We start from the raw sequence: 11,790 nt of genomic DNA, 5'->3' as shown, positions 1-11,790 counted from the left end.
TTGATTGTAAGGACTGAGTCTCTATCAGCTTGGAAAGAAAAACATCATGTGTTACAACATGCTCAACAAGGCATGGACTAATTATTTAAAATATGTGCTTAATAACTAATTACTAACCAGTAATTCAATCTTAAACGGTGTAACTCTCATAGACTTGGCTGTTGAAGACAGAACAAACTAAAACAACTATAGCAATCAGGGGAACCAAAGGGTATGGAGTACCTAAATGGTTAGTTTGTTGCAGAAAGAACTTTGAGCTTGATGCAAGGGAAGAAGGTCAAATAGCTCTTGCAGACTAGGCAACAACGAAAAAAATAGAATTGCAAATGCTCCAACATAAAAAAATAAGAGTAGATACATTTAATCAAAACAAAATTAAAATATAAACTCTGGAAAAAATAATATTCCAGTAAATCATATGTACAAGTAATAGTTATTAAACTCTAACTAGAAGTTGACCGTGACAAAGGGTGAGATTTTAGGTTCAAAAATAAAGAAGCTGCAAAATAGAATAAAGAAATGCAATCCCATTATTAATAATAGATAGATAGATAGATAGATGCTTCGTTAAAATATGATATATTTAATTATCCTGAAAAGTTTATTTCTTCAGACTTCCATTGATTCATCCATTAAGTATCCTCTGCTCATGAAATCACAACACTGGGAATTCAACGATTAAAGCTGATATAAATTATTCAGGCCTGCAGAGTATATATAATTCCATTTTAGTTGAAAAAATCAGAAAGAAACAAAGCCTTTGCCGGCTTCCAAACTCATTTCGGTCAACTACAACACTCAACATAAGTAGAGAAAGGGTTGTGAGCTTGCTTTGAGCACTGAAATTTCCTGAACAACATAATCTTCACACCATGGGATTTTCACCACCATATTGTTTCTTCTTCTTTCTTCTTCTGCTTCTGCCATCGCTTCCTAATGTTCGACAGCTTTTCCGAACTCGGATCTATCTATGTTGATGTGTTTTCTATAGTTTTATCTATTAATTTTTTTTAATGTATTAAATGAATATAGAAAGCGTGTTTTCAAGATAGTCTGGAAAAGAGAAAAAAACTGTTTTTAATTGGCTTATGAGATGGTTAAAAAATATCTTTTATTATCGGAAAAACACAATATCATGCCAAAATCCATGTACCGTTTCAAAATCCTTCTCAATTAAATCAATATGACAAAATGTCAATATAGTCAAACATAGATTTGCTTACGAGTTGGGCCTGTAACTTTGAATCTTTCAAATTTTATCCCAATCCAAAAACTCAGTAAAATTTCCTCAAGAAAATAGGTACAAAACTAACTTGCAGTTCTATCAGAATTTAGAATACAAGACTCGGTTTAAGTAACATTAATTTTTGCATTTGAAATTGTATTTGAAAAGTGATTCATGGTTTTTTTTAGTATTTAGTTATTTATTTTGATGTGATGATTATTAAAAATAAAATAAATTATTTTAACATATTTTTAAAAAACATCTTACACTAATATCAAACATACAATTAGTATTCACAACGGTAAATGCAATTCTCCATTTACTTACCAAACCATGAAAGATTAGATACAGTAATTTAAAGAGATTCATGGATTAGATACTACACTATTTATAAATATATATGAAATATAAAAAAAAAAAATGTACTGCTTCGTAAACCTATAGTAACTTTCACTCAATGTTCTGAGGTACAAAAGGTAAAAAAATATAGTTGTTGTTTTTTTCAAGTCATGATCAAGTAGGCTTTAAGAAATTTAACACGATTTGTTGGTGACGAATTATTTTAGACAAAATACCTGGGGAAAAGGGAAAGATCGAAAGAGAAATATGGACTGAAAAATGTTCCAACAAAGGAATTTAGCCAAAATATATTATTATACTCTTAACACTCTGCAGCATGAATCTCAAAATGTTATAGTAATATCTTAGGATGTTTATCATTTGCAAGAATATTTATTGTGCTGTGGTTCGTCATATTTATCATTTGCAAGAAAATTATTGCCATCACACCGCTATTGTCTACAGTTAAAGTATTTTTTAAAAAAAAAGTTTGAGAAACCCCATGAGTATTTTATGAATTTAAATGAACGAGTAAAATTTAATTATTCAAAACTCTTATAAAAAATATATATTCTAATTTAAATTCAAAACTTGTAATGAAAATCTCAAGTTTTTTATCATCATGTTACGTTTATTAAAAGCAGTAAATGCATTATGCATGCACAGCTATCAAAACAGTAAAACATCTGCACGCTTTATATGTTCTATGACGATACTGTGGCATTACATCGATATTAATCTTGTAATCATGCCCGTGATTTTATTGGTGAAATATTTAGGTGATTTGACAGAACTCGAAAGAGTAGCAGAGCTATGAGTTGCCGGGAAAGAAGCAAGAAAATGTGTGGTCACTTTTAGAATGGAGAGATCATGTTTCATCAATGTTGGGCTCCAAGGATAGGGCCTAGGGGTCCATATATTAGTGGTTTTCCCTGACCATTTAATAGCATGTGCATTATTTAGTTTTAGTAGTGAGGTCCACAGGCATAAAATGTTACCAAAATTTATCATAGAACTGGGTTTTTTTTTTCCCCTTGGTAGTGAAAAAAGAGAGCCGTTTTTTATGAAAAATAAATTATGGGGATTTTTTTTTAATGGAAAATGTGAATTCATTTTTTTTTATTTAAGAACAAGATAAAAGAAAAGACTCCACCCTTTTTTATGGTATTTCTACTTATTAGCATTTTTTAGAAATAAGAATTGGCAAGATATTAAAAAAAGAATTAGTTATGGAAAAACACCAAATTCAGGATGTTGCTATTCAAAATAATGATATTTAAAAAACAGTAGAAATGAGTTGCACATTAAAAGAGATAAGAGAGAAAAGAGAAATATTAAAAAAAAATGAAGAAAAAGAAAAAGACAAAGGAGGAATATCAAAGTTTTGATATTCAAGTTATAAATGATGATTTTTTTTTATGTTGTTAGATTTATTTTATGAAAAATGTTTTTTATTATATCAATAGTGTAATAATTGGCCTATTTATTTTATAGACTTTTAATCACGAACTTTCTTGATTTTCTTCAAACAAGTATTGTAACTTTCTCTTTGTAACCAATCAAGTACCCAGCATTTATTATTTTCGTTGGAGTATTTCAATTCTTTGATGCTTCTTGTTGGAGTATTCAACTCTCTGTTTTTCGTTCAATCATCTACCAAATTCGATATGAATTAATTGCTTTCAACATATATTGTATATAATTGATTGAAAAAAGTAAATAGTTGATTTAGTCTGTTAATTTTATAATCCGGTCGAACCATACCTAACCTATTTAAAATCCACCCTTAACCCATTATTTTTCTTTTTTGAATCTTTTTATAAAAAACAGAATGTTATGATTATCTTAACAAAATTAATTAAAAAAATCAACATTCTCAACCAATAATCCAAACCTTATCCCGAGTCAATCCACCAATACCCGGACTAGCTAAAACGAAAGTCAAAAGGTTGGGTTCTTAATGTCTTGAAATTATTATGAAATAGAATTATGCATGCACCCTTATACATTGTGAACAAGCTGTCAAGATTAAGACTTTCTTTATCAATCTTTCGACAAATTTGGCTGTCATCCTTTACTTAAAATGTCAAGCTAGGTGCAGACTTTTGTCTGCCAATCACGTCTCAAATTTGTGGCTATTGCTAGATACTATAGGTTTAGACACCTCTCATGTTTGACAAATTAATATTGCCTTTGTGATCGATCAATGAGTTTAATTCTTAATTAAATTTCATATGGGTTTGGACGCCTCTTGATTAATTCATTAATTATTCAAGATTAAGAGAGAATTTACTTGTTGTTTACAATTCCTTGCTTTATTAATTTCATATGGGTTGAGAATTTAATAATAAATCCACAAATCTTCACACGCACTGTTTTTAATCGGGTACCAGAAAAAAAGCTAAATAAATTAGTTGTGTTATATGATCTGTGGGCACAAAATAAAATAAAATAAAAAACCTTTCTATAAAGCGTACATCCTCTTCTCCTATTATGAACTGGTATTGAACCCAGAAATCTTTCTTAAGCTGTTGATTTGTTAAGCTATCCTCTAGCTAGATACAACTTCATAATTATTAATTTTTTTCCTCGCATATATTAAAGAGTAAGGAGAAATCAAAGGGGAGGGGCAAAAGGTGCCTGATTGGGGTAGACTTGTAACTAGAGGATAAATTTATAGTTTTGTAGATATGGCTGTTCCAGCAAGACCACCTCTGTCCCTTTCTCTAGTATGGAAATCTTGAATTTATCCATTTTTTTATTTCTTGTTATATTAGTGAAATTTCATGTTCAGCCAACCAATATCTCTCTGGCCAATCTAATATTTTAAAACACAAAAATTAACTTATAAAATATATATATATAAAAAAAAGAAATTAAATCACAAAATATCTTTTATTTATTATATAACAATAAATTTATTTTTCATTCCTCTCATCCTAATATTATGAGCTTGCATGACTGGATTAAGTTCTTCTCGAGTTGGACATTCACATCCAAATTAGGACACCAACACATCATACCATGACACATTTTTTGGTTCAGCAAAAAATTCAATAAACTTTGGATTGCATAAACTAGAATAGCTTGCCCTATCATAAAATTTTAAAAAAAAAACATATAAGATATGATTTATATTATTTTTTAACATACCCAGCCCCAAGTGAATTTATATCAATTAAAATGAGGTGGTGAGATTCAAACTCGTGATTATTTAATCAACAAGGCTCTAATATTATGTTAAATATTTCTCAAAATTAATAAAACAATTCAAAATTCAAAATACTTATTACATTAAATAAAATCCAATCTTTGAAATAAAAATCTAAACTTGAATGAAAACAGCATAATAGTAGAGCATTTAAAGTATCGAATTATAAAAATAAAAAAAGTCTCACGAAAATAGTAAGGCATACCAACAAATAAAGTAGCAGGAACTCTCAATCAAAGATCAACCTATTAACCAAAGCTAAGAATTTGAAATAATATTAAAATAGAGAGATGAGTTCAACCAACTTAGTGAAAGAATAACAATTAATATATGTCTTAGAAATTAATAGTTTACAAGTCGTACATATCTTGATATAGATTTACTTATTAAACATATTAACATAAGGGAGTAGAATACATGTCAGAGATCAGATAACAACTGAAAGTGATATGTGGGAGGATCAGTTACTAAAGGCTAATGTCTCTCTCACTAGCTAGGTATATAGAATACGCGCGCGTGCTCGAGTATATATATATATATATATATATATATATATATATATATATATATATATATATATATATATATATAGACACACACACAAGAAATAACCACTTGTACTCATCATCTCATCAACATAAATATATTATTTATATTACATGCATATTAAAGATTATCTCACTCATCCCGGGAAATAAAAGCAAAATACAGACGAATATAGAACTGGAGATTACTGAAGATCATTTAAAGAAATATCAGCAAAATCTATAATGAATACGGAAAACACTAAAAAACAATTTAAAGCAAGACAACATAAAAAAGATTAAAACTCTAAATTTAGAGACTAAAATGTAATTATAAAGATAAATTAATTCACTTGATCGATCTCGAATATAACTCAAAATGATCAAATATAATAATTCAATTAAACCCTACTGTTGGGTTAATCAATCGACCAAAATGACCAATTCGATCAATCACTATAACAAGCCAGCTAATTAGCTGATTTAGACCAACTAACCGACTAACAACAACCAGTCAATCGGTCGGCTAGTTTAGCTAACGGATCAACCAATTAATTAGAATTTCCAGAATCCCAATTAGCCAGTCTTAAAATCTGCAATTCCCCAAACAATTAATCTATTCCTTTAGAACCTATAATTCCATTTCCTAATCAGCTCGTTTTAAGTTAAAATTATCATCCCAAACATCAATAAAAACTCTTAAATTGTTTCATCATCAAATAAAAATAAAAAATCTAAAAACTTTTTAAATCCTTTCATAATCAATTTCCTAATAAAAAATAACAAAAAAGAAAGATAATTACTTGTTTCTTCAACTTTACTTAACCAAAACTTAAATTTAGAACTAATTTCCTTGGTATTTTAGGAAAAAGTTAAGGTTGAAAGAAAAAAAAATATGAGAAAAATCTTTTTTAACAACCTTCTCTTTAAATATCTTTGTTAGCTGGGTTGAATTTTGAGCTTGGATTTGATGAGTCAAGAATATGAATTTTATAGTGAGATATTAAAATATAATTTATATTTTTTTCTAACTATAAATAAATACTATATTTGAGACAAACCGTGATAGATAATATGGAGTGATCAATAATAGTTTAAAACATGGCTTACTAAATATTGCTCATAGAATTCTAAGTTATTTGAAGTTGCTTGAATGTAGAGATCGGGGATAGGAATCCTTTTAGTTGCTTAATCTATCAAAAAGCCTTGACAATTATGACAAATTATGACTTCATCTTTAAGCAAATGACAAAAAAGAGTTTAATATTTAAAAAAGGGCATGTTTTCCCTTTTCATTGTCACAATTATCAGTAAACAAATGCTATTTAAAAAAAGTTAGGAGAATTTTCTCAGATACAGATGAAATGTTTAAAACTTTATTAGATTTATTTTTATTGATGGATACACACACACAAATTCTTGGGAGGATGTCATATTTTTTCTCTTTTAAATTTGTTTTGATACTACTAATGTGTTTATACAATAAATTGATTATATACCATCCAAAAAACATTATGTTTTGAGAGATTTCACAGTATTAATGTCGAGATCAAATCTTAAAATATTTTTATGAAGTTAACTCTCGAACAACAAAGGTTATTTTCATTATCATTTAAACCAACCTCTCCAAGATTTCTTTTTTTTATTTTAGTATGACAAATCAGAGAAAATTAAAAGAATCTGGTGGGGGTGTTTTGGATTTTAAGGGAACAAACACATGAAAAGAGATATATAGCATAGAGAAGCATAGTTTTAAAATTCAATTTAAAGATTAATTTAGGATAAAATTCGTGTTATGGGTGATCTCTAAATCTTTCAAACATTAAAAAAAAAAAAGGATATACAGCATAGATAAGCATAGTTTAACCGGATGAACTCATGACACAGAATCTACCCCAAGATTTTAACCGGATGAACTAATATGTTTTTCTAATTTTTTAATCTGAACTAATCTAAGATGGATCGACCTGCCCGCCTGTTCACGTTTTGAAACAAGGGAGACAAGAGCTCCATGTTTTTGAAGTTTGAATAAAACATCAGACAGAAGAAGTTTGAAGTTAATAAAAAGTATGTCCACTAACTAACATAGTAAACACTGGACCCGCATTTACCACAATACCCTTCGAATTCATTTTTCCTTACACTCACCTCCCTACTCACACAGAGAGATTACATCACAGCAAAGCATACAGAGAGTCACACACATAGACTAACCAATCAACGTATATCTATCAACTCTTCTCTCTGTCTCTTCCTCCATCTCTTGGTGTTTCATTTCGGTCATGTTTTGTAGTTGTACTTGGTACTTTTCTTTTTTCAGATTTTGGAATCTCAATGTTTCTTGATCTGGGCATCAAGTGTTTCTTCTTTAGATCATAGTTTAGTGTTGAAAATCTTTGCTTTTGTCACTATAACAGAAAGACCTATCTGGGTTTTGGTCTTTTTGAGTGCCTTTTGCTTTCTTTAACAGATTCAAAGTAATGGGTTTCTTGTTGAAGTTGCAAATAAGGTTTGCTCAATATCAGGTTGGTTTCATTTAGCCGTTCTGTTTTTGAGATATTTTTGATGTTTTGCTGTGTATTTGTATTGGTTTTTTAGTTTTTGGTGTTTGTGGCTTTTGAGGAGCTACTTGGGATTGTTTTTGATGATTAATTTAGCTCTACTATGTCTATATATTGTGAAAGTTGAGATTTTTATGCTTTTCATGGATCTTGCTTTGAACTGGTTTAAGGAGATTTTGTGCGGTTTTTTAAAGTATTGTGAGTCTGGACTCTTTGATTCATCAGTTTTAAGGATATCAAATTAGTGACCCTTAATTTTGAGTTATCGGTATATAGATGTGCCTTTTCTTCTTGATTTCACTTTCACTGCTATTTATGCTATTATGTTTCTAGCTATTGGAAGCTATGTGATATCTGTTTCAATCCTTTTGCCTAAAATACCTCAGGTTCTGTTTGCTTTGATGAGGATATAGAAATGGATGTTCCCTCATTCTGCATTTAGCTGCAGTGGAAATATATGAAAAAAGAGCAAGTCACATGACTTATTGTTAATGGGCATGGAAAACTATGCTTTTATTCCCTTGATTCTGATAAAGTGATGATCTTTTAGAAGTTGAGTATTTTAACTTTCAAGCACACATTTGATAGGAAAAACCTTTGAGATTGTGTTGGTCCTTTGTATTGTATTTGCAACCAAATAGGGGGTAAAGACTATGTTCTTAAACATGAAATGAGTCTTCAGCTTCGTATCTGTAGTTCTGTTCTTGTTTGGGGTTATCGAGCTGAGAAAATGGCATTTGGCCTCTTTGTGTAATCCATTATGCGTGTATAATATAGGTCATTAAAGGGAAGGGAGCTATCGCACTAAGCTATGAATATAAGATAAGTGAAACCGTGTAAGCATTTGGAATCCTATAAATGATGTAATGCATTTATTATTTAAGTATTTGGAAGGTAGTGTGAAGTCATCTTTGAAACATGTCTGGATTCAGACACAAGGTTTTATGTTAATGTCAGCAGTGGAGTTGGGCTGGTTAGTCTTGAAATTATTCACTTTATGAAGCACCACTGATCATAGAATAGAAATCTCTATAAGCTTTGTAATGCATGTTTCTGGTTGGCTGGCATGATACATGAACTCCGCCCAGATGGTTCACTGTTGTGAAACCACAGGTGTGCTTCTTGACATTGAAATTTCTTTATTGAAAGCTTACCTCTTGTTTCTTTGATTTGACAGAAATATTCTTCATCTGCATGAGTTTTTCTTTCGCGGAGTTATAGAATTATGGGTAGAGGCAGAGGAAAAGGAAAGAAGTTGACTGTTAGCAATCATGATGATACTGGAAGTGGCGAGGAAGAGAAAATTCCAGCACAGAAGAGAAGGGGAAGGCCACAAAAACCGCTGAAAGATGACATCGATGAGGAGGAAGTTGAAAAAATTGAAGATGAAGATGTAGAGAAAGGAAAAACTGACATCACAAGCAAAGATTCAAAAAGTCCAACAGCAGCAGAAAATGGAAAGAAGAGGAAGCGATATTCACAGGCAAAGGAGAAACCAGATTCAGTAAAGGAAGAAAATGGTGTTGGAACCAGATCAAGTACTGATGACTCAACCAAGTCTAATGGTTTTCGTCATAATGGAAGTAGGCGGAAAAGCAAGCCTCGTCGGGCTGCTGAAGCAGGTGTGGAATGTAAGTGAAGCCATTGTTGGCTTTTGCAGTGGGTCTCTTCTTTTGATGACTTTCCAGTAAATTATATAGGAATTGAGGCCTAGTAAAATCTCTAGTTTCATTTTGAATTTTTTGGTTTATTATTTTGGTTATCCTTTTGCCGATTTCTTTTCACTTTAATTGGGAGTTTTGTACTGCATGTAATTTTTATAATGCTATTATGTTTCATACCGTCTCTGGGTTCCTCTATCATATGATTTGCATAACATGCTTGGCCCGTTGAAATGTCCTCTTCATTCCTTCCAGATGTCTGTTGTGATTATTTCCTATAATTTTTTCTTCATCATTGCACTTAAAATCTCACAGCTCCTTGTCAAACTCCTTTGAACGGTTGAAACGACAACGTAGTCTGCCTGTTCGTAGAAAATTTATGCCATCTATTCTTAGTTCCTTGCAGTTATGCATGTGATGTGGAAAAACTTTTCAAATTTTCTTTCTTCCTGTCATGGCATTTTGATCCAGCTGGTAGTTGGGGGACTACAATTACCGGGGTAGTGTATTGGGTTGTGGCAAACACCTGAGTTTTACATCTGCCTTCTGCTGTGGACTTGAATGGTAGACTCACGTGCTTTGCGTATGTATTTCTCAATTCTTTCTCTGCCTTGAAAATGCTTGATCAATAGCAGTGCAGTTGTGTTCGCTTACCAGGTCTGGAGCTTCTGAATTACATTTCATAAATTCATTTACCTTGCCTCAGCAAAAGAGATGATGTAGATACGAGTGATGGTCTTTGTCTTGTACGTTTAGAATTTGCTCAAGTTTGTCCTTGGTTGAAGATTCTTATGATCTTGCATTACTTTATTCAAGAGTGTTAGTTAAAGACAAAAGGTTAGAAATTGTGCGTGATAAGCTTATTGACAGTGAAGCTGAGAGGTTTGAATTGATCACTTGAAAACCCTAACATCAGTTTTGAACCTCTTATCAAGTGCCTTTAGTAAGAACACAAGCATCTTGAAGAGTTAACAGCATGATTGAGCAAGCACAAACAATTTTGCTTCATGTTCAGTGAATTCTGGCCTTTTATGGCACAATGCATTGAATGATGTTGGACTTCTGCGGAAGTTTTCGAGTGACGTCCAGAAGATGAAGCCAGAGAAGAACATAGAGGAGAGATCTTCACTAAGAATCTCCTTGATTCGATGCCCTTCTCCTTGAAAAACATACTGCTTTGTGTACGTGGTCAATTGCACTTCAAACTGTAATTAAGAAATGATGTGTTTTTGCGGCAAACTGTGTTTAAATAAACACACGCCGACTCTTGTAGGGTTCATGTCGGGACATTTCTTCTTGTGGTGGAGTGATTCATTACTTTATCTCTTGTTTGTTGAACCAACAAGGTTGTCTGTAGTCGTAATACAATTTGTCCCTCCCTGTCTTTGAGGATTTCATGTTTCATTATAGTCCCTGAAAATGTTAGATCTTCGATATCGTTTTTCCCTTTTCTTCTAGCTTGTACGCATGCAATCTGCAAGAACACCATGCATTATATTCTTTAGGTGGGTGGGCTGCCCTCCCAAGACTTTTTATGCTGGGCAGCTGCCATGATTGCCCACTCCTTTCTTCTTCTTTTTTTACATCAATTAAAACAACTAAGGTACAAAATCACATCAACAGGAGCTATTTGTTCACTGACATTACTGAAAAGCATAGCTGTTGCACTGTCATGAGACGGAATTGGAAAAGCATCTAGTTTATTCTGTTATCATGTCAATATCCTGGGTTAATAGGTCAATTATTTTTATTACTTGATAAAATTTGGATTTATTAAAAATCTTATTGGGTTATTTACTAATCATTATTTTTTTCTGTTTTAACTCAAAATCTAATTCAAATCGGATTAAATTATAATTTTTAAACAATACAAAAATCCCGACAGATATTTTTGAATTGGTGGTTTTAGCCATAGAAATAGCATTAGATGAGAGTTTGCACTGCCATGGAGTAAAAGAGGGGCACAGCAAGCTTGACAGTATGTGCCAAGAAGAGCTAGGTTGTGATGATTATTTTTGAAGTTATTTCAACTCCTTTTGGTCTCAAGTTATTTCTACTGTATAGGTGTACTCCAAAAGTATTGAGAACTTGTCTTTTGCATGAGTCCAGATCTTGCATATTGCTTCACTTTTCCGAGCAGTAGATTTTATTTATTTACAAATACTCTTAAAATGATGGGGAAATATTGTTCTTTCACGCATTGTAGACACACTCATGTATAAATAGATATTTTACATTGCATTATTAAACAAATACTAAGTAAAATTAA

At 31.4% G+C, this 11,790-nt stretch overlaps 1 protein-coding gene across 1 annotated transcript; it reads left to right on the top strand.

Annotated features, from left to right (window-relative positions):
• Positions 1-7,467: 7,467 nt before the first annotated feature.
• LOC118028501 (uncharacterized) lies at positions 7,468-9,702 on the top strand. The gene is made up of 2 exons (XM_035032100.2): positions 7,468-7,824; positions 9,038-9,702. Exon 2 carries the CDS (start codon positions 9,086-9,088, stop codon positions 9,497-9,499), a length of 414 nt encoding a protein of 137 aa, XP_034887991.1. The 5' UTR covers positions 7,468-7,824; positions 9,038-9,085; the 3' UTR covers positions 9,500-9,702.
• The last annotated feature ends 2,088 nt before the right edge of the window (positions 9,703-11,790 follow it).

This window comes from Populus alba, chromosome 3, assembly GCF_005239225.2.
Source record: "Populus alba chromosome 3, ASM523922v2, whole genome shotgun sequence".
Lineage (NCBI taxonomy): Eukaryota > Viridiplantae > Streptophyta > Magnoliopsida > Malpighiales > Salicaceae > Populus > Populus alba.
This window is presented reverse-complemented; position numbering and strand designations above follow the sequence as displayed.